The following is a 26,988-nucleotide window of genomic DNA, read 5'->3' as shown; positions in this document are numbered from 1 at the left end:
CAGAGAGAGACAGAGAGAGACAGAGGAGAGACAGAGAGAGAGACAGAGAGAGACAGAGAGAGAGACAGAGAGAGAGACAGAGAGAGAGACAGAGAGAGAGACAGAGAGAGAGACAGAGAGAGAGACAGAGAGAGAGACAGAGAGAGACAGAGAGAGACAGAGAGAGACAGAGAGAGACAGAGAGAGACAGACAGAGACAGACAGAGACAGACAGAGACATAGAGAGAGAGAGAGAGATAGAGAGAGAGAGACAGAGAGAGAGAGACAGAGAGAGAGAGAGACAGAGAGGAAAAACAAAGGGGGGAAAAAAAGAAAAAGAGAAAGAAAAGAAGAAAAAGAAAAAAATTATAAAGGAAAAGGCAGCCTGTAAAATGCTGCCAGGCTGCAGCACACTAAAATTTTCCTTAGGGCAATCTTCTGGAGCACAGCTCCAGTACAGGACTGCTTTGGCCCAGTCCGTTCTTGTGACCCTGCCATGCCATTTGATGTGCATCTGATGCCACCTCACAACAAGCCTTCCCTCAATTTCTGAGTCAATTTTCACAGATTGGAGATGTCTTCACCAAATTATTAGTAACTTTTTTCTTTCTTTTTCTTTTAAAATCCAAACGCAATCATAGAACATTTCAGCTGGAAGAGACCTCCGAGATCACCAAGCCTAACACCACCATGGACATTAAACCATGTCCCATAGTGCCTCTGTCAACAGGAACAGCTAATTCCTTCCACTTCAAATTTATAGCAAAATGATTAAAACAGATTTGTCAAATCTGAAAATCTCCAGGCTGGTGTCACCATCTACCACTGATGATGTCAATAAGCTCCACATCTATGTTTTGCCTAACTAAGGGCCAGCCGAGGCAGCTCTTTTGCCAACCCAGGTGCTCAATCCAATTTAAGTCAGAATAGGAAAGAGTCAAAAATAAATTCTACAAATTCATAAAATCATAGAATTGTTTTGGTTGGAAAAGACCTCTAGGATCATTGAGTCTGTCAGCTAAGACCACCATGGCCATTAAACCATGTCCACACCTTTCTTGCATACCTACAGCACTCCCCCACCCCCAGCTTGTTCCAACACCTGACCACTCTTGCAGGAATTAATTTTTTTCCTAAAATCTAATCTAAACCTCCCTTGAAACAATCTCAGGCCATTTCCTCTTGTTCTATCACCTGATACTAGGGAGAAGAGACCAAGCCCCACCTCACTCCAACCTCCTTTCAGGGAGTTGTAGAGAGCAATGAGGTGTCACTTCAGCCTCCTCTTCTCCAGACTCAGTTCTGCACATCACTTAAAATTATGGAGGGGGGAGCTGCAACCTGACACTGAGTGGAACTGTTGTCCAAACACTTCAACAACCAGAGAGGCTATGGCCCTGCATGTGATTTTTTTGTTGTTGTTGGTGGTTTTCTTCAATAAGGAAGAGAACAAATACATTCCCTCTAAGCGGGAAATGAGAACTAAGGGACAACTTTAGGAAATCAAGTTTAGGAAATCAAGTCAGTACACCAATGAATCATGGAAACCTAGAATGGTTTGCCTTGGAAGTGACCTGAAAGATCATCCAACTCCCCCAGCATGGTCAGGGAGACCTTCCACCAGACCAGGTTGCTTAAGGCCCTGTCCAGCCTGGCCTTGAACACTTCCAGGGAGGGGGCATCCACAATTTCCCTGGGCAACCTGTTCCAGACTGAATACTTTTGGAGATAGAATAACTGCATAGAAGGAATTAACCCAGCTTATACTCTTTTAAAAGCTTGTATTAGTCCAACATTTATTTTAAGTCTTTCCAGCCATTAATCCTTAGTATGACAGACCTGGCAATTACTGTCTATTTTGTTTAATTCCATGCCACTGATGTGTATTAATATTACAACTGTGAGGGGAAAAAAAAAGAAATAAATGTAAAAGTTGTCTTTGAAAAGGAGACTCCCACCTAACACTCTAATTAGGAAGCACCAGTGATCAAGAGGATGCTGGATTTGGCACTTAACTGCTGCTTGTTTCTTCCTTGCCATTTTTTGGATAGGAAAATGAAGGCAGGTTAGGGCGCTGGGGGCAAAAGGGAGGTGTCTCCTCCCATGACATGTCCTTTGCATGAACAGAACCATCTCTCTCTCCTCACCCACTGCTTTAAGGAGGGCCTTGTGTCATAGAGTTGTTTCAGTTGGAAAAGATCTCTAAGATCATTGATTTGAATTGTTGACTTAACACCACTATGGCCATTCAACCATGTCTCAGAGTGCTGTGGCCACACATTTCTTGAACACCTCCAGAGGGGTTGACTCCATAGCCAGCCTGTTCTTGACTATTCCTATCACTAAAGAAACTTTTCTTCATATCCAATCTAAACCTCCCCTGGTGCAATCTGAGACCATTTCCTGTCCACTGTAGGGAAGTCCACATTCACTAATAATCAATCCATCAATCAGTCATGTGGGATCTCTAGTTTCCACAGCTGACCGTTCCTCAGGATGACCTCCCTCCCACTGTGAGAAGCCCTGGGGAACACTGTTGTGTTTGTATGGAGGCTTACAAGAGCAGTTATGAGGCCCTGGCAACCTCATAAATGAACTGGAGTCTTTCTTCCTTCAGTCTCTCACCTTCTGCTTCCCAGCTCTGACTGCAGCTATGGTCTGGGTTTGTGGGGTTTCTGCAGAGAGGACAGCACCCCAAGAGCAGCTTGCCAATATGTTATATTGCTCAGGCATTAACTGTAGTGTTGACTCTTCCTGTGTTATCCACAGGCTTGTCTGGAAGAGATCTTCCTCCACACACAACACACATTGCTTTCCTAGATGCATGAGTTCTCTGGTGCCTTCTCACTCCAGCAAGAGCACTGTTAGCTGACACACAGGTTTGGAAGAGCCTACAGCATTCTCCAGCCCTATTTAAATTTGGGAAGACTGTCCACAATCCCACCTAGAGTCCATGTGAAAGGTCTGCCTCAGAGTCCTAACTGGAGAAAGTCGGATTGGGTAAAACAAGCCTGCTTTACCAAACTGTACAAACAACCCTGGAGCTACCATGATGGTGCCAGAAGAAATAAAAGCTGCCCTGTAATTAATCTACCCTTGGCTTCCCTTGGCTGGGCTGGGTCTACACAGGGAATGATGGATTTTTAAAGCAAACTTCAGCTTGGTGCTGTAAAGTAGAAAATGCAGTAGGTCCTGGGGGCATTTTTTGAATCTTCTAGGAGAAGGGATCACCTTACAATTAGATCTCCAGATGGTGTCTTGCAGGGGCAGCTCTGCAGCAAGCCCCACAGGCACTCTCATTTCCTCTTTTGCACACCATTACCACACAGCAGAAGAGTGAAAGCCACTTCCACCCTACACCTAGTCTAGGCAAAACAGTGATAGAGTCCATTCTCTGGTTGTGAGACTGTGCATGAAGCCAGCTGTGGGTTCAGGTCAAGCCCACATGAAATCAATGCTCAACACAGCATAGCTCCTGGCACAAAGTCTTTTGGGAGTCACCCTTGCTGTCTTTTGCCATGCTCGCAGTAATGGGTTTGGAGGGCGGTAGCTGGCACAGGCTAAGAACATGCTGGAGGCTGCTTAAGCAGTTTAACAGGACAGACCATCACATTCCTACACCTGGCCCTGAGTGATGTTGGATCTGCTAACACAGCAACAGGCCACTTCCAGGGAAAAATACTAACGGTATTAATAATACATAATTTCTACTATTTTATACTACTTAATTCATAAATCTTCAGCTGGTAACTATGAGGAGTGCCATGCCCAGCATGCCTTACCCTAACTACAGAGCTTCCAGGACACCTCCTTAAACCAGAACCTTAAACCAGCTGCATCAGGCTGGTGGGAGCACCACTCTTGGCACAACATCCCTGGACCATCTTGGAGGCAAATGTCTTTAACCTCCCAATCCACCTGCAGAGACACACCAGGCCCTCAGCTCATCTTCAAGAGAATCTAGATTTGGGGAACCTGTGGAGCTGATGTACTGAACATACCAGGGATAGGGCTAAGGAGCTGGCAAAGCTGGGGCACAGCTGACCTAGAGTTTGCCAGAGAAAGAGATTAACTTGGAGCTACTTGGATTCCTTTGGAGGTGGAGTGCTCCGGCTTGAAGGTTCATTCATAACAACACAGGACCGTGCGAGGCAGGATTCCCTGCTTGATCCCTGTGCTGACAAGAGTCATGGCAACTATCTGGTTTCTTGGCTCAGCAGGGGGGACAGAGGGGCAACGTGCATGAGTGCTTCCTCCAGTTTACAAGTATACCCTTGGCAGGGCTCCCAGTGGGCTGGGCAAGCTTGGTTGGCTTCTGGTTTCATCCTGACCCTAACTCCAGGCAAGGGAGAGAATCATCTGCTGGGATTAGAGGTAAGAGCTGTTTTTCACCACTGCTTGCAGGCTCCCAGCACCCTTTGCCTGGCTCTGGATCCTTCTGGCCCAGAAAAGCTCAGTCAGAAAACCTGGGGGCAAAAGCCTGCACCCTCACAGTGAATGAAACAACAGTGACAGACCACCACAATTTGATGAAAAAGAATGGCATTAAAACCACTTTGCTGAATGCTAAGGTCAGAAGGCGTGGCACACCATATAAACTCCAGAAAGAAGCTCCGGAAGCCAGTTTAAGATCATACGCCTGGCCCAGAGCTTTGATTTATAATCCCAGGAATTAAAAACCAAACCAAACCAAAATGAAAATCAGGTAGCTGTGGCAACAGAAATAGCTGGGCATTCCCCCACTCCTTTATACCATTAAATACAGGGGTAACTTACACTCTGGGAATGAGAGTGTCTCAAAGAAAAAAAAAGATCATACTTGGCTATTAAACCAGATACATTCAGACCTTTCATCAGGGAGCTTCTGATGATCTCTGACAAATACCTGAATAAGGTCTTTGTTTCCACCCACCCCAACCCTTTTTTTTTTTTTTTTGCTTTGTTTTTAATCTCCCCAACTCTTTTCTGTGGTTCTCCAGAGGACAGAACCAGGAGCTTCCAAAGGCTGCTCTCGTCTCTGGAGCAGTGATTCCCACCTCAGCTAAGGGGAGCTGTAAGTGGGTGAGCAGCAGGGGCAGGATAGGTTTCTGACGTTATCAATATAAAGCTTAGTCACATTTTGCAGTGACATCCTGTTAACAACTACAACTCGAACAAACAAAAAAACAAAATCTCAAAACAGCACACACACAAAAAAACCCAAAACAAAACAAAAAAACCCAACCCCCAAGCCCATCAAAATATAAGCTCCATGCTCATCCCCTGGCATCTAGCAAACGAGACAACAACGCTGCTTGGAAAAGTTCCCTGAGCTGCCTGTCAGCAACATCATACTTTTTTTTTCCCTTCTTTCTTTCTTTCTTTCTACAACTATGACATATTTTCCATGTTTTTATTTTGCATTATGTGATCTAGAGTTCACTTACTGTTAGATGCTGGAACAGCCATGCCCTCATGATATTTGTGGCTACTTTGGGAAAGATGCCACGCTTTTTATGTCGCTTTTTGTCCTTATCTGGATCATCATCATCACCTGTGCTGGGGGAAGCTACACTGTTGTCCAAGCCGTCACCTGTAAATATAGTGAATCAAATTTTGACTTATGCTACCTTTATATACTTCAGCCGAAGCCTGGCTTTGGGTATAAACTGCATGAATATTTAAATGAGGTATAAATTCTTTAACACCGTAATTCACCAGGGGTTGAGGGAATGGGGTGGGGGTGGAAGGGAAGAGACATGGAGAGAAGGAGGTCTCAGGATCGTGTCAGCCCCGCTCTGGTTTCTCTTGAAGGACAGTCTGGCCATTTCCACTGTGGTGACCCAAAGCAAAAAGTGCTCCAGAAACCCCCAAACCCACAATTTTGCAAGCATCCAGCGTGCAAGGGTGGAAACGATGGCTTTTCTTCACACTAGGGCACATCCCAGAAATTTATCCCAAACATCTACTTTGGCTGAGATGGCAACTGGGAAGGCATTGATGGTGTCCCATGCTCATGATGTGTGTGAAGCTGAGTGACTCTTCCTGCTCTGGGATGCAAAAAACAGGGTGAACGCAGCTCTCCTGCAACATCACATTCTCTCCCCGGATTCAGAAATAACCAGAGGTTTGGGGCATTGCTGATGTTTGACTTCTCTGAACATTTTGATGGGAGGGAGATAGCTAACTGGTCTCCCCTCTTCCCAGAAAGAAATTCATAGTGGGATAAGTAGGCACCAATTTGATATACGCTGTAGGAATTAACACCCTGCTTTGTGCTGGTGTGTCATATCCATAATAGGTGTCTGCTCCAGTTGAACAACAACTGATCCAGAATGGATTTCCTTAATGCAGAGAAGGTCTTGGAGAGTTCTCATCACATTAGCAACATATCTCTGGGAGGATGTAACTGCATAGCAGCCAGCTTAGGTCTGAGCTGGTGGGCTAGCAGGTCAACGAAACCAAAAGTTGCAATGCCCAGCCAGCTTGCATGCAAACCCTGAAAGCAGTTTATGTGCAAGTCCACAGAGCAAATCAGTCCTTGCATTCTCTGCAGGTGGACTGAACCTGGCTTCCAAGGACATTTGTAGCAACATGGAGTTGTAATGTTACTAGGCAAGTGGCTTTTTCACACTCCTGGGGGCAAGAACGATTGAGAAAGTCATCTGAATTGGGCTCAGTCAAAACTACCTCTGGTATAGAAATAAATTTCAGAAAAAGAAAAAACAACTACCACAAAAAGAATGCAGACTGTCAACATTGTGATTTGTTGAACAGCTTTCAGCATCAAAAAATTAAAAAAAAAAAAAACACAAACAAGCGTTATATTTTTAGTACCTTGCTGACCATGGCAAATTTGTATTTGCCCTTATGACTTGGCCAGTGCCTTTAATGATGCAGTTACCTTGGGTAGTTACAGAAACAAACAAGATTTTTATGAAGAAATCAGATATCCAACAAAGTCTTTGAAAGCTCAGTGTGTTAAAAAAAAAAAAAGAAAAAAAAAGGAGGGGCTTTTATATAGAGAGAAGCAATTCACCATATAAAATAATAATTCATAAAAGAAACATGAACAAAGGAAACAACTCAACAGCATTTAAAATTCCACGGGCTAATCCACTTTCTGTCTGCGAGAGGCAAACAAGGAAAAGAAAAGTATTCTGCATTCATTGATTAAAAATGAAAAGCTTCTAACCTAATGACACTGCCTTTCACCACCTCCCTGCAATTGTCCACCCACCCTCTCCCCCCACAACACACACCCCTTTTTTTTTTTTTATTTTTTTTTTCTTAAATACACTCTCTCCTCATTTCAAACCCCCTTCAGATTAATTTAGCAGGCATTGCCTTGTGCCTGACGGGAGGAGGACTCATTGATAATTTATGGAAATATCTACTATAATCCAAGGGAGATGACTTTTTTTCCAGCTTTGTGCATCAATAGATAATCAAGGCCTTCAAGCAGCCTTAGCTTCCCATTACCTCGGGCAAGAGAATTCCTGAAAGCATGCCTCCGGGGCACCTGAATTATATCCTCCATTAGGGGAGGAAAAGCTTTCTGCATTCCACCTATAACACTCCCCAGAACCTTTCCTGTTTATTTCTGCTGTATGAAAGCAGAAGCATTAGAAACAGGATTTTTTAAGTGAAGACTTATGTAGATACAATGGAGAAACCTTTCAAGCACGAGCCAGATCACCTCCTTCAATCCCTGGCGGTGACCTATCCCAAATAAAAGGGTTCTGTTACATCATTAGCTCAAGCCAAAAACAGCCTTGGCTTAATGCACAGTTTGTTCTTCCTACTGTTTTTAGGCAAATACTGCTACTTTACTCCCATCTGGGAGGGAAATTACACTGCTGGGCTGTAATCTAAGACAAGATTTTCATTGGAAGCAAATGCTTTCAATCCAGTGTAAATACTGGTGCATGTTCAGAAAAGCCTAAAACAATAAACCCTGGCCCCGTCCGACACAACTTTGAGAAAGTGAAAGGCAAGGAAAGGAGAAGAAAGCACCCAGCTGTCCTAATGCTGAGCAAACGCTTCCCTAGACTTTTAGAAATTGTTTAACCTCTTCCACTTCTTCTTTTTTTTTTTTTTTTAATGGAAAATTGATCCTGTAAAGACTTGAAACCACAGAGAGAAGTCTAAATGGTCAATTGTGGATTTTAGTATTTCCATCTACTTTGCAACTCGATACACTCACCTCTGTGAGGTCTCCAGGGATTCCCCCCCCCCTCCCTCCTCCTCCTTCTTTCCTCTTTTTATTTTTTTCTGCTTCTCCCTCCCCCTTTTTATTTTTCCTCCTTCTCCCTCCCCCTTTTTATTTTTTTTCTACTTTCCCTCTTTTGCTAAAGATCACTAAACACACTTGAAGCACTGCTGACCAGCCACACGGTAGCAGCTACGAACCGCGTTTGCAAAATGTCAGCGGCGACTCTGTTCCTGAAGTTGACTTCTCCTGCCGCCAAATGAAGGCAAACTGAAAAGGTGGAAATAATCATAGAAATGATGCTAGTCCATAAACAAGCTTACAGCCTCATTAGGATAGCGGGAGGCTCCGCTGGGTGATTTATGCTTGTTTTGCTGATGCCATGAGGAAATGCCACAGGGCAACTTTAGCCAGCTGCTAATGGGTTCTGACAGCTTCTTAGCAACTAGTGCAAGCAACGCCGTGGCGCTTGCTAGTGACAGAAACTGAAAATGTCATATTATCTGCCCATGTGTCACGAAGTCCGTGTGGCAATTAACTAGTAGGCCAGTGAGTGAGGGGCCAGAGGCTCTTCACAATGGCCCGTGGCTATTTGAGGGGGCAGAGGCGGGCGCGCCGCTCGCCTTCGCGCCGCACATATGCGCATCCTACGCACGCTCCCCACCGCGATCCCTCCGCCTCGGTCGCCGAGGAGTTTGCTCCATGCGGACCCTTTTGTCCATAGAGAAACTCTCCGGCTCACTTTCTCTTTAGGCACGGCGTGACATTATCAAAGGAGCTGCGAGTAATCCGTCTTGATATGATGGTTGGAAATGGCACTTTAATTGGCAATACCTGATTCTCTGGTTCTGAGCGCTGGATCCAAAGGTGCTAGCTGTTTTTCTGCTCGCTCGCAAATTAGTCTAAAAGGATTTAAGATCACTGAAGCAGACTGCTTGCCTGTCAAATTTGCTGGGAGCACAGCAACTCTGCACAGTGACTAGATGCTATTAAAAAAAAAAAAAACAAACCACCACAAAACCAAACAAACCCAAAAACAACAGCAACCAAACAACAAACCAACAAACAGCACAACCCTGTGTAAGGAGCAGGAGGAGAGCCCAGGCTCTGCACGCCTTTGCTCCCCAGCGTGCAAAACCAGGCGCTATATGTCAAACTGTCAAACCTTTCAGCGTGGCCATTTGCCCTTTCAAATAATATTTAAGAATTGTTTTTACACGATTTCTTTTAGGCCATGGTCTAGTGAAAGAGGCCAGCCAACAAAGAAAGGAATTTGTACTACAATTCGTCTGTGGCCGATTTTTTGCTAGACCTGGGCCGGTCCCTATGGAGTGAGGCAGGTGACCTGTGGCAGCTTCCCGGCTGTCGGGGAGCTCCGATTTCAAACGCCCTTGACTCCAGCGTCCCAGAGTTGCCCATTTAAGCACACCCAGGCATTTAGGCCGCGCTATCTTGTTCCTTTCAAGAAAGGATAAAGCAGTATTTATCGTATTCAGCCCTGCTGAATGGGTCAGGCTGGCCGTGCCAGTGGGGGCTCCTCTTGCTGCATCCCCCTTGCCACCACCATTGCCTCCTATGATTTCCCTTCCCCTCCCACAACCTCCCACAAAAATCAGAGGCAGAAGCAGGAAAGGGCAACTGAGTTTAAAGCAGCTCCTTGAGTGCTCTCTTTGTCCTAGGCAAACTGTTATAAACCTCTGTTGGCAAAATAGGTGCTTCTGGAGAGCAACTTGGCACATGTGTTCACCTTCAGTGGCCACTGGCCACTGTAGGGGTTAGGTGGCAGTTCAAAACCTCCTCCCTGGCTTCCAGATCAAACCAAAATTACATCTCCTCACCCAGCAATGTTGGAAAGCAGCATGGCATAGTTGAGCAGCTTTAAGGAGGTTGTAGTGAAGCTGGCGCTGGCCTCTTCTCCCAAATAACTAGTGATAGGATGAGAAGAAATGGCCTCAAGTTGCACTAGGGAAGGTTTAGGTTAATATTACAAAAAAAATTCTTTACTGAAGGAGTGGTCAGGCATTGGAACAGGCTGCCCAGGGAAGTGGTGGACTCACCATCCCTGGAGGTGTTCAAAAATGTGTGGACATGGTACTCTGGGGCATTGTTTACTGGCCATGGTAGTGCTGGGTTGATGGTTGGACTTGATGGTCTTAGAATCATCGCACAGAATCATAGAATAATTTAGCTTGGAAAAGCCCTCTAACTTTCAGCCACCTCATCTCCCAAAATCCACCCTCAGACCCTGACCATAGAAGCTGCCCAGATACAACATAAACAGTCCCAATCTCAAACTGAGAAAGTTTCAGAAAAGTTAGGAATTCAGATGTCCTAAGAAGCCCAGCCCTCTGCTTGATTACAAAATCCATGCCTTTGCACACAGCTGCTTAGACTAACATCCTCAAATGCTTTTCAGGGACATAGCAAAGTGCCAAATACAGCTTTTCTACAAGCATCTTCACCAGATGCACCAGATTTCTCTAGCCCCATCCTAGGATCAAATCTGTATTTCGGGTACAAGTATTTTTTACATCAAAGAGAAGTAGAGTAGTCTTAAAAAGCCTGCTTCCTCCACCTCTGGCATGAGACTTGAGAGAGGTTTTGGGGTCTGTTGTTCAGTCTGCTGGGAAGGAGAGGAGAGCATCAGCCTTGCTGAGGTCTACCAAACTGTGCCACGAGCACCACTTTCAAGCTTTTACAGTCCAGTTCTGGATAAGCATCCAAACCTGCTGCTTTATGAAGTGCACAGAAGAAAATGTGAAAGATGTACCCAGAAGCCCTTAGAAAAACCCAGAGCAACTTCTAAGTGGACTGACTCAATTAGTGTCTTCTAAAAGCTCCCTACATTGAACTTATTTTCATGTTTCCACATCTCTCCAGTTAAAAGCAGCTTCTACTTCATGAAGACCTTTACACTCTGTGCATACTCTTGCATTTAGTAAGCTAGTATAATTTAAATATGTGCTGTGTTTGGACAAAAAATGTTGACTTCTCTACTTGATTTGAAGTATTATCAGTGCTATGCACTGAAATACCTATAAAGATAGCTCAAAGTTTGTAGACTTTTCAGTAGTTTTACTTTGTTTGGTTTGGGTTTTTTTTAACACTACCATTATTTTTTTTAAGCATCTAGATATCTGTTCCTACAAATTCCTGCTTCTCCTAGCATGAGAAATCCTACATTACCTGAGCCAAATATTTAACTGCTCACTTCCCATCCACAGCTCTGTTGGTTCCTTTCTCTTTTTATGCCTCCAAGAACCCAAATCTCTTTAGTAACCTTTCCAGGTAACTGGGAATCAGGATTCAACTTTAAGCAATGTGAGAGAGATTTTGGGTGATAAAATTACTTTCTTTAACCTTTCTTCAGTGCTGTGTACTGATTTAGAGTAACTACTATAATTTCTGTCCTTTACCTGTTTTGTCCCTTACAGAAACACATCTCTAGTTTGCTGGATAGCCAGACATCCACCATGCTGACTTTTGGGGGAGCAAAAATCAGGTCTATGTGTGAAAAGTAATTTTCATAGAATCATTAAGGTTGGAAATGATCTCTAAGACAATCAAGTCCAACCACCAACCCAACACCACCATGGCCATTAAATCACATCCCAAAGGGGCATGTCTACATGTTTTCTCAACACCTCCAGGGCTGGTGACTCCACCACTTCCCTGGGCAGCCTGTCCCTGGCCACTCTTTAAATAAAGAAATTTTTCCTAATATCCAATCTAAACCCCACCTGATGCACCTTGAGGCCATTTCCTGTCATTCTATCACTTGATTCTAGGGAGAAGAGACTGACCCCCATCTCACTACAATCTCTTTTGAAGGAGCTATAGAAAGCAATGAGGTCTCTCCTCAGTTTCCTATTTTCCAGATTAAACAATCACAGTTCCCTCAGCCACTCCTCGTAAGATGTCTTCTCCAGACCCTTCATCAGCCTCTTCCTTAAGGAAAAAGCCTTCTGAAATATACTCAATAAAAAGTTAATGAGGGAGTGTGAGGTGCCCCTGCCCATGGCAGGGGGGTTGGAACTAGATGATCCTTGTGGTCCCTTCCAACCCTGACTGATTCTATGATTCTATGACAATAAGGTTAAAAATGAGCATTATCCAGGAACAGATACCTACCATGTGTATGGGTTTGCATGTGTCTCTTAAAGGAGATACAGTGCATGCTTCATGCAAGGATTCAGACCATGACATAAACAGTAGGAGGTTGTCAGTCACAGGTTCTATCCATATTTACAAGATATGAGAGGAAACAGTTACAAAAACATTCTACACAAATATTCATAGATGGAGGAACCTGGACAAGTATAAATTGCACTTTGGCATTTGACAAATTTCTTAGTCTTGCTCTTGAATGGTTGTACTTTGTTCTTTAGGACAGGAGCACCTTTTTCTAGTAACTTGATCCTCCCTTTTGACTTGAATTCCCTTCAGGCAAGCAATGAGCAAATTAGCTGTCTACACAAAGAGTTAAACCAGCATTGATGAATAGGTGGGGGAAACCCCACAGATTTTACTTATTTTCATTTGTTTGGCAGATAAAACAAAGGGAATCTCTTCTCCTGTACAAGGTAGCACTTCTTAATGGGGCTGAGGGAACTTTGCTGTTCTGGGTTAAGTTGTGTGATATTTCTGAAGCCCTGCATCAATGCAATGAATTAAATATTAAAAAGAAAGCAATTCATTGCATGGGAGGCAAGCAGCTTTCTGTGGCCAGCAACAGAAGTTTACTTTGCGCAGTTGGAAGCATATAACCTACAGAAAATGATCTGGTTAAACAGAAAAACATCCTGCTTTAAGCAAGAATGGTAATGAGCTTAAACAGGTCGTGGGGTTTTTTTGTCCCCCTAACTTAAAAGGCAGCATGATGACCCTACCATTCCTTGGGAAAAGTTGGGTTTCAGTCATTCTCCCATTTTGTTTAAACACAGGTGTTGGGGTTTTTTTGGTTAGTTGGTTGGTTGGTTTGTTTTTTTGGGTTTTCTTGTTTGGTTGGTTGATTGGTTTTGGGTTTGGGGTTTTTTTGGAAACCTCAGCAGAAGAGCTGGGCCTCCCAGCTGAAAGGTTCCCTCACCAGCTACATTCTCCATGAGAAGTCAACCACAGACAAGTGAGACACAACTAAATCCACCAGTGGCCTGGGTTAGACTTACTCCCTTGCAAAGAAGGAGCACAAGAGGCAGGAGAAGGAGCACAGAACTGCTCTGCCATGGGGGAAATATGCCCAGCTAATACCCCAAATGGCCATGAGGTCAACTGCTGTAAATCTCTATAGCTCCTTAACAACTGGCTCTATCTTTGTGTTTATCCAGCTCCTAAGACACTTGACTCTTGGACAGAGCACAAGCAGCTGTAAGAGGCTCCAAGTAAAGATCAGAAGCATATTAGGTATAAATGGAGGGAGGTGTTATCTGTAGAAACAGCTCATTCCAGTGGAGCATTTAAGTTGCCTTCCTTCCCTAAACACAGCTAAATTGCCCTGGGCCCTGCCTGCATGCCTGCTCCAGAGGAGATGGTGCTGTAGATTTCATGGTTTACAACAAAAGACACGTACCAGAATCTTGAAGCTGCCCAAAGCATTCAAAATTAGGTTCTACTGAAAATAAACAAACAAAACCCCACACAAACCCAAACAAAATCCTAAAAAAAAATGTTGTTTTCTGTGAGTGTTTTTTATGGGTTTTGTTTGTTTGTGGTTTGGGATTTTTGAAGTTATTGTTGAGCAAGACTAGCCAGAATTTTAGGGATCATTGAAGTAAACTTATGAGGAGAAGGTGAGAGAGCTGGGATTGGTTAGAGGAGGGGGCTGAGAGGACACTTTATTGCTCTCTACAGCTAACAGAAAGGAGGGAGACCAGTCCTGGCCTTTTCTCCCAAGTAACTAACAACAGGACAAGAGGTAATGATAGAATCATAGAACTACAGAATCATAGAATGGTCTGGGTTGGAAGGGACCTCCAAAGGTCATCCAGTCCAACCCCCCTGCAGTCAGCAGGGACATCCTCAATTAGATCAGGTTGTCCAGAGCCCTGTCGAGCCTCACCTTGAATATCTCCAGGGATGGGGACCAAACCACCTCCCTGGGCAACCTGTTGCAGTGTTCCACCACCCTCATAGTAAAGAACCTGTTCCTAACATCCAATCTAAATCTGCTCTTCTCCAGTTTGAAGCCATTGCCCCTTGCCCTGTCACCACAGACCTTTGTAAACAGTCTCTCTCCATCCTTCTTGTAGGCTCCCTTCAGGTACTGGAAGGCTGCTATTAGGTCTCACTGGAGCTTTCTCTTCTCCAGGCTGAACACCCCCAGCTCCCTCAGCCTGTCCTCGTAGCAGAGCTGCTTCAACCCCCTGATAATTTTCATGGCCCTCCTCTGGACCTGCTCCATCAGGTCCATAATGTCCTCAAGTTGCACCAGGAGAGACTTAGGTTGGATATTAGGAAGAACTTCTTTAGTGAAAGACTGGTGGGGCATTGGAATAGGCTGCCCATGGAGGTGGTGGAGCCACCATCCCTGGAGGTGTTCAGAAACCAAGTAGATGTGGCACTTCAGGACATGGCCTAGTGGTCATGGAGGTGTTGTGTAGGATGTTGGGCTTGTTACCTTAAGGGTCTTTTCCAACATTAATGATTCTATGATTAAAGAATTTTATTTAGAGCCAATTCAAGACCAACCAATGCTGTCTCAAGCTGCAGTGTACCCTGCAGGAACTACAGTTCAGACACTGTTTGCCCCAAATCCTCTTTTACAGAGCTGGATCCCACATGTCACAGAAATTGTACAACCACAGTGAACAAGAGAGCCTTAGTGTAGTAGCAGCTCAAACAAGCCAAGATTCATGACCTACCAAACCCACATCAGGTAGATCCAATTGAAAGTTCCTAGGTAGTTTGTGCTGATGTGCAATGTGTTTTCTTCAACACTTGCCATGCATTTTTAGTTACCATCAGATTCAATAAATGATTATTCTCCCTGGCTCTAGTCCACCAGTAACCATCTAACAATGAAAATCAAGACAAAATTGGAAAAGAACCTAACATTAAGCTTAACTTTGCACGCCATGGTGGCACCACATACTCTGTTTCCCCACATACAGTGGTCACTTTGCAACTGTAAAGGGTAAAATTAAAACTGATGCCCCCACCTCATCTACCTTTCCTCTTTTGACAGTAAGAACTACTTGGCTGCCATTGCCAATGCATCACAAAACACTGGAGACAGACTGAGAGAGTTGGGGCTGTTGAGTCTGGAGAGGAGAAGGCTCCAAGGAGACCTTCTTGTGGCCTTCCAGTATCTGAAGGGGGCCCACCAGAAAGCTGGGGAGGGACTTTTTAGGGTGCCAGGTGGTGATAGGACTAGGGGGAATGGAACAAAAATATAAATGGGTAGATTCAGATTGGATGTTAGGAAGAAGTTCTTCACCGTGAGGGTGGTGAGAGCCTGGCAGAGGTTACCCAGGGAGGTGGTGGAAGCCTCATCCCTGGAGGTTTTTGCAGCCAGGCTGGATGTGGCTGTGAGCAACCTGCTGTAGTGTGAGGTGTCCCTGCCCATGGGAGCGGGCCTGGAACTGGCTGATCCTTGAGGTCCCTTCCAAGCCTGACAATTCTATGATTCTGTGATCATCTCCTAAGACCTTATGAAGATCCACTTGCTCCAGCAAATCACTGCCACAGAACCCTCCTGACTGGGCAGTTAATGAAAAGATGTCTGGCTTTGGACTTAAAGCACAAATTATTTCTCCATACTCAAAACAAGAGGAAGACAGTTTTGATTTGTTATGGAGAGTTCACCCAAAAAGCCTTCTGAGGCAGCCTGGTAGTTCCCAATGCAGGCTCCAGGATCTCACAGTTGTGGAAAGAAAGGCAGAGCAGTGAGCTGGCCATGTCTACCTAGAAGAACAGTTTCTACAGGGTGTCTTTGAGGTCTGATAGAATTTAGATACCTGTGATAGCCTAAACTGCTGGGCAGAGCAGAGCAGAACTACAGGAACTTGGGAATCTACCAGGCCTGCATGTGAACAGGACAGGAACTGGACCCCAAACACTTAATGCTCCTCTTTACTAAGCAAAGGTTAGAAATATTTGCAGTCATGACTGAATGGATGGCATTTGGACCACACCATGGCTTTCCTTGCCTGACCCTGCCCTAGCACTGTCTGGGATGCTCAGAAGAACCTGCTTCACTGCCCAAAACTTTGGTAACACAAAACTTTGTGTTAACCATGCACTGAAATCACCTCAGGAAAACACACCTTAATTACCAAACATGCAACCCTCTGTCAGACCTTTCAGGAATGGGCATAGACAGAACTAATAACGTTTTTCTTCTGCTGTCCCCACTCTTCCTTGCTGCCCAGTGCCCTAAATCCACTGCTCTTGTTCTTCCAGCAAAAGCTGGTCATGCCAATAGCAGGAGGCTGCTCCTCAGGAAGGAGGTGCAGAAGGCAAAAGGAGACAAGTAGCTTTGACAGAGCCCAGCTCACACAACATTTTCTTCCACTTGACTGTCCTTCTCCAACAGAAAAGGCAAATCTGCTCTGATGAGGTGGTGCTTATAAAAAGGCCAGAATGGGAAAAACAAACCTGTAGTTGGGCTTGAGAGTGAAGGTGTGGTGGTGTGGGTGGGTAGGCACATTGCTGCTGCTAACACAGCTCCCACGCCCTCTGCTCAGTGTGCTGAGGAGGAGAGGGCTGCTCTCAGAAATCATCTCCCACTGCCTTGTTTGGAGCTTACATGGGTAGTACCCAGTAGAGTACAGAAATGGAGAAGGAGGACACCCCCATGGATGTCATTCTGCATCCACCAAACACGACTGCTAGCAGTAGCCAGGCTAAATTTCACTTGGACTAATCTACACAAACTGGTGTTAGAAAGCTCAAATTTGGGTAGGGTGCAGCAGCAATTGCTGGAGAATCATGGAATTATAGAATGTTAGGGGTTGAAAGGGGCCTCGAAAGATCATCCAGTCCAACACCCCTGCCAGAGCAGGATCACCTAGAGCAGGTCACACAGGAACATGTCCAGGTGGGTTTTGAATGTCTCCACAGAAGGAGACTCCACAGCCTCTCTGGGCAGCCTGCTCCAGGGCTCTGTCACCCTCACACTGAAAAGGTTTTTCCTTACGTTCCCATGGAACTTCCTCTGCTCCAGCTTGCACCTATTGCCCCTTGTCCTGTCGTTGGACACCACTGAGCAGAGCCTGGCTCCATCCCCCCGACCCTGCCCTTCACATCTTCATATACATGAATGAGGTCACCCCTCAGGCTCCTCTCCTCCAAGCTAAAGAGCCCCAGCTCCTTCAGCCTTTCCTCACAAGGGAGATGTTCCACTGCCTTCATCATCTTTGTGGCTCTGCAGTGGACTTTCTCAAGCAGTTTCCTAAGATCCTTCTTGAACTGAGGGGCTCAGAACTGGACACAATATCCCAGGGCAGAAGAGGGCTGCTTGCTCAGCCCAGATTTCCTTTGCTATACACAGCTTGGAGGGATCAAGACACAGGCTACCAACACTCCTACTGATACAAGCACTTCCCCTTGAAAAGTGGAATCTGCTTTCTCACCTCTGCTAAAACCTTTTGAGTGCAGGGAGGTGGGGTGGCACCGAGAGCCACGTTGGGATATAACCCTTGCACATCCAGGCAGCTGAACTGAATTCAACCCCCACAGCAGAGCCTGAAAACTCCAAGGACTTGGAGAGTGCTTTGGAGAAATAACAATGATGGGGAGGTAGTCTTATGTTTGAGCATTGGCCATCAGGCTCAGCACTGAAGCTCAGAAACCTTCACAATCTCCCCCAGGGACACATGAGCACTGACAGCCCTTTCAGACACTTCAGCCCTACTAAGCTGGCACATTCCCTTTGATTCCAGCTTAATATATTCATCTCACTGCTATTATTTTGGTTCCCTACAACTTTTCTATCAACCACAGCTTCTGGTGTTTTGCTGTTTGTTTTACAGGCAGTTATAGGTTAGGGTGTGGGTGGGGTTTTGTCCAAATTAAAACAAACCACAAACCCAAATGCAAATCATCCAGGATCAGAGAGATGCCAGAGAGTTCAAAACATGCAGAGATGGTGAAAGCAAAGTCAGGTTAATGCTGGACACTTAAAATCCTCCCCTGCATATCACCTACAGGTGCATGCATGCCTTATATTTACCCCTTTCACCTTCCATGTGAAGACACATTCCTATACATCAGCTACCTAGATCTACCTTGAATAGGCAAACTGATTGGAAGAAAGGCAAAAACTCCTGGTGCACTCCAAAAATTGAATATTATCTATGCCACTACATCCAGTGGCATCAAAGTCCCAGCTGTGAGAGGGATGAATGATGAGAAAGGAGGTAACTCAGTCACTTCCAGTTTCTCTCTCTTTCAATCCATCCTTTTCCAATAAGATTGTTTAACAAAAATCCCACAGAAATCTTGAAAGCAAAGCTAGGTCCTAGCAAAAAGCCATCCAGTGTCTTAAAAAAAACAAAATAAAAAAAACAAACCAACTCAACCCAACAAGCAATGAAAAACCCAAACCAAACAAAATGCAAACATCCTTCAACCATCAAGCCAAAAAAAGATTTCTTGTGTTTCTTTTTCAGTTCATGGCATTTGTCATTATCTCTAATAGCAACAGCAGCAGAGAGGGATAGAAAGCAAAAAAACTGTCTGCTTTTAGTTATGTGATGTACTTCAAATTACATGAATGAGTAACCAAGGAAGTTAAAGAAAACCTCAGGTTCTGGCAGGCTAAAAACCACAGGCATCAGCTTCCCTGTGGCAGGTATAAACCACAAGGAAGCATAATCTTGCTTTTCTGCTGAAGCAACCTCATCCTTGTTAAAAGAGCTGCGGACCATGTCTTGCCTCTTCCACCCAACTTATGATGGAAGAGGACTCTCATCTGCACAAGTCTGGGTGAGATCTGGACGTGCTGGAGTGTGTCCAGAGAAGGGCCACAAGGATGAGTAGAGGGCTGGAGCACCTCTCCCATGAGAACAGACTGAGAGAGTTGGGGCTGTTCAGTCTGGAGAAGAGAAGGCTCCAAGGAGACCTTATTGTGGCCTTCCAGTATCTGAAGGGGGCCCACAAGAAAGCTGGGGAGGGACTTTTTAGGGTGTCAGGTAGTGATAGGACTGGGGGGGGTGGATGGAACAAAAATAGAAATGGGAGATTCAGATTGGATGTTAGGAAGAACTTCTTCACTGTGAGGGTGGTGAGACACTGGCAGAGGTTGCCCAGGGAGGTAGTGGAAGCCTCATCCCTGGAGGTTTTTAAGGCCAGACTGGATGTGGCTTTGAGCAATCTGCTGTAGTGTGAGGTGTCCCTGCCCATGGCAGGGGGGTTGGAACTGGCTGATCCTTGAGGTCCCTTCCGATCCTAACAATTCTATGACTCTAAGTCACCACTCCTGGGCTGCCTGGTAGTGCCTACAAAGTCACCAGCTTCACCTTCAGAACGGTTCTGCCCAATGTCCTGTTGCTCACATGATACCCTCTCAGTTGGGGTTACAGAGGACTGAATACCTCCTGTGTACCCCATCCTTCTTGCCCCAACTTTCAGGATGTGCTTCTCTATTGTTGTACGAGGACACAGCATGCGTGGGCAGACAGCCAACGCTGCTCCTGGTTAACCACCAGCAGTGTCCCTGTGCCCTTCCTGCACATGCAGTTATCAGCTGGAAGGGTTTTACAGGCACCAGTTGCCACACAAGGAAAGAGCATCCTGTGAATGCTGGGAAAAAGAGAAGAATGGAAAGGAAATGGAAGGAGCAACCTGGAAAGGAGAAGGGAAAAAACAGGAGGTGTTGGCTCAAAGGAGAGAGAGTTGACCACACCACAGCCTTGCCTTCATCTATAGATGTTTGCTTTTATAAATCTTGGAAAAAATGCGGTGTGAGAGCTAAGTCAGCTCCTAGGCAGACTTAACTTAGGTGACCTGAACTTGCTCTGCAGATCACCATAGGTCTTCTCTCTGACCTTGGCAGTGACACAAGGATCGTATTTTCTCATGGATGAATTACTCTGGAATAATTCTACCAATGTATTAGGCACAAATAGCCTTTTATTTAGGATTTCTGCCTCTCACCTCTCCAAACAGAAGCTATTTATTAGGCATAGGGAAAACTCCACCCTTCATTACGGGCTGAGTACACATCTCTATGGCCAGACAGAATGTTCATGGCAATGTATTCCCAGACATTGCCTTCAAGATGCATTTCTGGAGTTATCTGGCAAAGTTTGTCACTTTTCATTGGAGCCTGCATATGTTACCAGATAAATATACAAATATCTTCAGGCACAAAGGAGGAGGAATGTATAGGTGGACAGCAGGAGTGTTTGGCTTTGATCATCAAAACCAAAACCACAACTCTTACATCTACATGCAAGTGAAGAGCAGCTCCACACCAGCCAAAAAAATGTAAGCAGATAAGATAAGCAAAACAAAAAACCCAGAACAAAACCAAAACAAAACCCCAAACCCAACCACCACGTTAAAAATCACATTTTAGCCTTGCAGAAAATTGACCAGTTTGGAAGAAAGAGGTAAGCAGTGTGTTCTTGGACAAGAGTCAGCACAGTTTGGATGATGCAGACCTTTCTGATCAAGAGTTACATTGGGTTTTGCTTCTGGTGGCTTGAGGTCCAACAGCACTTGAGGTCTGAGGCTCTGCAGAAGCCCTGCATGCATCCTCCCCATGAGAGAGGTAGCTAAAGTGGCCATTAAAACCACTTGCTATTCCGATGCCACCTGAGTCTTAACTGCTGAAGAAATGGGGACTGAAACCGCAGAAAGGGCTTTCTGGCACTGGCTAAGGAAGTATCAGTTTCTGAGGTCAGAACAGCATCCCTTAAAAATATGAATCAGAGTGGTTCTTTCATGCTGCATCCTTATAAAGGCAGCCAAAACATTAACAGACTCTTCTGATGAAGATCAGGATAGTTTTGTGTTAGAATCATTGAATTACTATGGTTGGAAGAGACCTCCAAGATCATTGAGTCCAACCATCAACCCAAGACCATCATGGCCAGTAAACAATGCTCCAGAGTGCCATGTCCACACATTTCTTGAACACCTCCAGGGATGGTGACTCCACCACTTCCCTGGGCAGTCTGTTCCAGTGCCTGAGCACTCTTTCAGGAAAGATATTTTTCTAGTATCCAACTTCAGCCTTCCCTAGCATGCATAGATAGATAGATAGATAGATAGATAGATAGATAGATAGATAGATAGATAGATAGATAGATAGATAGATTTATTGATACACACTCAGGCATGAATAAAAAAGAAAAGAAATACTTGCCAACCTGTATTCAAATTAAAGTAACTACTACTTCCAGTTTTCACTGTCACTCTGAACAAATCTCTTCTGATAAACTCATTGCACATTGAGCAGAATGGAAACACAATTTTCCAGCTCTCTTGTGAGCTGCTGGCTTCATCAGTACACAGTTTCTGCTCTATGGCTGACCACTCACAACCTGGAGGCAACTGTCTCCATCTTAAGATTGGGTCACCAAGGCTTCTCAGGTAGCAAACAAAGTCTCCAGTCACACACCCACAGCCTTTCCCATTGCAATGCCAGAGCAATAATCACCAATGCCAGAACTGGTGATTCTCCTGAGACTGGAAAATGCTTTCACAAATACCTGCCAATTATCTGAACAGTCACCAACAATGTCAGCCTGTGGACCATTGCTAATCATGTTGGCATTTGCTAAGCAAAGCAACTTTGTGTTTGGTCATCTATTTTAACTGCCTGACCAGCTTCACCTGCAGTTCATCCTGTAGGTGGATGAGAAGGGAAGAAAGAGAGTTTTGGCTGTGAACACCAGTTGAAATTCAAAGTTCAGCCAAAAGAAAACCCCAAACATTCTTACCTATACTTTAACAGTTTCTACAGAAAAGACTTTGACATAAACACCTTATTTACAATGAATGTGATCTCAGCAGCAACATAAACAAGTTAAATTAGACCTGGAAAAGTCTGTAAGACCAGTTGGAGGATCTCCCTTATGCTCACCTCTCATCAGCCCCGAAAGGTTTCTGTACAACATTCAAGGCTGCACATGAACCTCATGCAAGGACATGCAAAAAGGCTTGGGGAGGTGGCTGCTGTACAAATTAGCTCAAAGATGACAGGAGTTGTAAATAATGAGATTGAAGTCTCAAAGCAGTCAATAGGCATAGTGGAAAGCCCAGCTTTCCAAAGCTCTGCAGGGATCTGTGCAGGCTGTGACTCCCACGGGGCAAGCAAAACAGCTTGCAAGGAAGCCTCCACCAGGACATCCCTGGAAGCACTCAGTTCCCTTTCCCAGGTTTACCCTGGAGAGCCATCCTTCAAGATCCCAGATAAGGCAGGCTGACAAGCTGCTGAATGAAAGCCCACACTGCTGCTGCTGCCAGTAACCTGCCCTCCCTCTGTGCCTGCAAACCTCCAGCACCCGAAACCCAGCACCTTCCCCAGTGTTTGCACTCACAGCTTCCTAAGGAAGCAAGCAAGAAATGTAAAGTTTCTGAGGGCCAGTGAGGTCACATTTTTCAGGCCAGCATCCAAGTGGACTCACTCAGTTGCAACATAACAATAAGAGTTCTATTAAAAAAACAAAAAAAAACCAAAACAAAAAAAAAACCCAAACCAACCTCCATATCATCTGCTAGTGAGGATTGCTACAAAGGGGACTACAAAACGAAGCAGACAAAATTTTGAATGCATATTAGTGGGCTTAAATGGACTGAATGTGCATCTGGTTAGTTTGGAGTGGAAGTAGCTTTAACTCTAGCTTTACATTCTCAAGCCAGCAAAGAAGGTGAGCAGAGAGAATTCCAAGCAGCAGCAGCAGTGCCAGCAGCCACAGGACCCTGAACCCAAACATCACAACAAAGCAAAGCCCCAGGTTGTTCTGAGTATGGCAATCCCCACCACACCAACTCAGCAACAGCCTGCACAGAATCATAGAATGGTTTGGGTTGGAAGGGATCTTAAAGATCATCCAGATCCAACCCCATTGCCATGGGCAGGAACACCTCCCATGACACCAGCTTGCTCAAAGCCTCATCCAACCTGGCCTTGAACATCTCTAGGGAGGGGACATCCACAGCCACCCTGGGCAACCTGTTCCAGTGTCTCACCACCTTCACTGCAAAGAATTTCTTCCTAATCTCCAGGCTAAATTTGCCCTCCTCCAGCTTCAATCTATTACCTCTTATCCTATCACTAAAAGCCACTGTAAAAAGTCCCTCCCCAGCTTTCTTGTGGGCCCCTTTCACATATTGGAAGGTCACTATAAGGTCTCCCCAGAACCTTCTCTTCTCTCTCTCTCTCTCTCTCTCTATATATATATATATACACACACACATATGTATCCATATTTATCTCCATACATACATATCCATATAATATCCTTTTCTATGGATGCCAACATTTTTGAACACTTGAGATCACCAACACAGTGACAACACAGACAACAAGTGTTATGAGATGCTCGAGCCAATGTGCTCAAAAGCTGCAGAGGACACAACCTCTAATCTTCAGTGGCACATAATAACTTTTTCTGCTTCTCCATGTGGAGCAAACATTTGCATCCAAAAGAAACAAAATTCAGCACAGATTCATCCCTCCTCATTCCAAGCATTTAAGTCAAGCTGCCAAGCAAATTGTCTGAGCCCCTGGGTCCCTCCGCAGTCAATGGAGAGAAACAGAAACTCTCTGGAGGGAAATTCAGGATGGAGATAAGTACAAGAATATGCACACTATTAGCTTTGAATACTGCACAGAACAGTAAAAAAACTTGCAAGCAGTGGGGCTATTGTGAGGGAACTATGAAGGCTGAATATGCCCACCTCTGCCTCTAAACAAGACCTGGACTTCAGGGCCCCTTCTAAAATTACTCAGGATGGAAAGGTTGAATTTAGATCCCATCCATCACCTTATCATGAGGATACAACCTCATGCTTCCTGCCACTGAGAATCTGGGAAAACGCAAAATTCTACCTCTTATCATCAAATCAGAATTAATTTCTTCTTCCTATTTTGCCTTACTTGAGAGGGGAAAAAAAAGTAAAAAAAGCCCTCCTTGATAGATAGCTAAATTTATGTCTTACCAAACTGAATGTAAATGCAAGAAACAGGAAGCTTTGACTTGGAAACTGGAATTTCAAGCACTCAGCGGCAAACAATGAACTGGAGAGATAAAGATGCAATGGCAATAGTAGGGGACAGACCTGCCAAACTTCCTGCCCACACTGACTCAAGAGCATGTGTCCTACCATGATACGGACCCAGCCACACTCCTTGCTTTTAGTTTGGTAATTGGTGTTTGTTCCTGTGGAAAAAAAAAAAACTACAAAAACAAGTTGGAAAAGGGGACAATAGGAGACTTTGCCATCTCTTCTAGCAAGATCTTTTACTTAACACTTTAGCAAAAGATGTAATCAGAGGATCTTTGTCCATTTCTACAGTTCTCTCTGCTGCGCCCAGGATTGTGTTACATTCTCCAGCACCCTCCAGAGCTGCCCATCCAGCCTCCTCCATCACTTCAAGAGATTGATCTGATACTTGAAAGCACATTTGCTATTATCTGCTCCAGCCCTTTGGAAATGACATTACACAGACACAGAGGGGCAGGCAAATATTGCTGCTCTTCTATTATTCCTGCCCTTCCCTTGCTTGTAATATCTGAGAAGTTCCCAGGTCAATGGGATTACTTTATCTTCCTCCCCCTCCCTTTATCTCCTCCCTCACCCCACAGGTATCCACCTCCAAATGGGACAATTCGGTGGGGGGTTTGCTTGACCCAGGTCACTCGAAGGTCAAGCTTTTCATCACTTGCTAATGCAAAGCTTCCCCTCAGCCCTCCAAAGCTTTCCCCCAGCCCCCTGCAACCCAGGGGTCCAGGGCACCCCCTCCCCATTCACTCCTCTCTCCCGGCCACTTGTGCAGACGGAGAAGGCAAATGCTCCTCGATGAAGCTGCAGAAGGAAAAATCCTCCCCATATGGAAACTGGAACGTTTCTTGTGTTTTTAAATAAACAAAGCATAAGGAGAAGCTCCTGAAAAAAATCAGCTCAGCAGAGACTTTATTCCTGTACCAAGCTTGAAGGATGGCAGACTTCACTAGTTAGGAACAGCTCGGACTATATGCTTACCTACCAGAATGGAGATTGATTTTTATTTAGATTGATTTTAAGATTTACATGCGAGAAGTGGACAACAATTGGATCAAATATATACTAAAATAAATTGTTGCCTCCCATGAAAGCCAATAAAACCAAAACAAATTGCACAGATCCCTTCTTACCAGCATCTGAGACTTGGTTTATTTCATTATTTTGTAGGCGTTTACAGGGCAGAAATTGTTTAAGTCTTTGACTTTGCTTTTACTGAAACAAAAAGACTCTCAGCAGAATATTTTCTTACTGGAATATTATCACCAGCATAGCATATGGCAAACTAGCAGCAGGCAGTTTATCTTCATCCTCTTTGTAAGCTAAAATTAGCACAATGCTTTTGCAACAGTGCGTGATGCATTCAGACCAGGATGATATACCTAATAAAACCCCAGATCCATCCCTGGCTAACTTCCAGTATTCATGTAAACTGATTGCTAATTTTAACTGAGTATTAAAGATGTTTGGTATCAAGCTGACATTTATAAACTTGAGAGGCACTTTCAAGTTTAATGCTGTCGTGTCACCAACGGTGACAGCAAAGAAAAGGTGTGTGTTAGTAACCCACAGAACTTCATCTGTGTGAGCAGATTCTTCTAGTGAAATTTTATATGTACTGATCAAAACTGCACAACTGGGCAAGGCAACAGACTGGAACACAGGAGGTTCCATGTAAACACCAGGAATAAAATTCTTCACTTTGAGGGTGGGTGAGCACTGGGACGGGCTGCCCAGGGAGGTTGTGGAGTCTCCTTCTCTGGAGGAATTCCGAACCCACCTGAATGTGTTATTGTGTGATTTACTCTGGGGGATCCTGCTCTGGCAGGGGAGTTGGGCTAGATGATCTTCAGAGGTCCTTTACAACCCCTTCCACTCTCTGGTTCACAGGATCACAGGATGTCAGGGGCTGGAAGGGACCCAAAGAGATTGAGTCCAACCCCCTTGCCTGAGCAGGACCATAGAATCTAGCTCAGGTCACAGGGGAATGCATCCAGACAGGCCTTGAATGTCTCCAGGGAAGGAGACTCCACAATCTCTCCGGGGAGCCTGTTCCAGTGCTCTGTGACCCTTACAGTAAAGAACTTCCCCCTTGTGTTGAGGTGGAACCTCCTGTGCTGCAGCTTACATCCATTGCTCCTTGTCCTATCACAGGGAGCAAGTGAGCAGAGCCTGTCCCCTCCCTCCTGACCCCCAGCCCTCAGAGATTTATAAACATTTATTAAATCCCCTCTAAGTCTTCTCTATTCCAGACTAAACAGCCCCAGGTCCCTCAGCCTCTCCTCATAAGGCAATGCTCCAGTCCCCTATTCATCCTCGCAGCCCTCCACTGGACCCTCTCCAGCAGGTCCCTGTTCCTCCTAAACTGGGGAGTCCAGAACTGAACGCAGTACTCAAGATGAGGTCTCACCAGGGCAGAGTAGAAAGGAAGGAGAACCTCCCTTGATCTGCTGGACACACTCTTCTTAATACACCCCAGGATCCCATTGGCCTTCTTGGCCACAAGGGCACATTGCTGTTCTGTGATATACTTACTTGTGGTGAAGAGCTGATCCACCCATTTCATGACTAACTTGCTTCTCCTGCTGTCCTGCATCCCTGCACTGTTAACTGGTTACTCTACTGGAATTCAGTTCAACCAAGTA

The 26,988-nt window shown here is 45.0% G+C and overlaps 1 protein-coding gene across 3 annotated transcripts in view; it reads right to left on the bottom strand.

Moving 5' to 3' along the window:
• Window positions 1-26,988, bottom strand: part of MEIS1 (Meis homeobox 1) — a 131,352-nt gene that overhangs the window by 61,402 nt on the left and 42,962 nt on the right. For all 3 annotated transcript variants that reach the window (XM_054383831.1, XM_054383832.1, XM_054383833.1), the window contains one exon: window positions 5,406-5,551. In XM_054383831.1, the coding sequence (XP_054239806.1) occupies window positions 5,406-5,551 (146 nt within the window). The remainder of the gene's footprint in view (window positions 1-5,405; window positions 5,552-26,988) is intronic.

Source organism: Indicator indicator, chromosome 9 (genome assembly GCF_027791375.1).
Source record: "Indicator indicator isolate 239-I01 chromosome 9, UM_Iind_1.1, whole genome shotgun sequence".
NCBI classification, from domain to species: domain Eukaryota; kingdom Metazoa; phylum Chordata; class Aves; order Piciformes; family Indicatoridae; genus Indicator; species Indicator indicator.
This window is presented reverse-complemented; position numbering and strand designations above follow the sequence as displayed.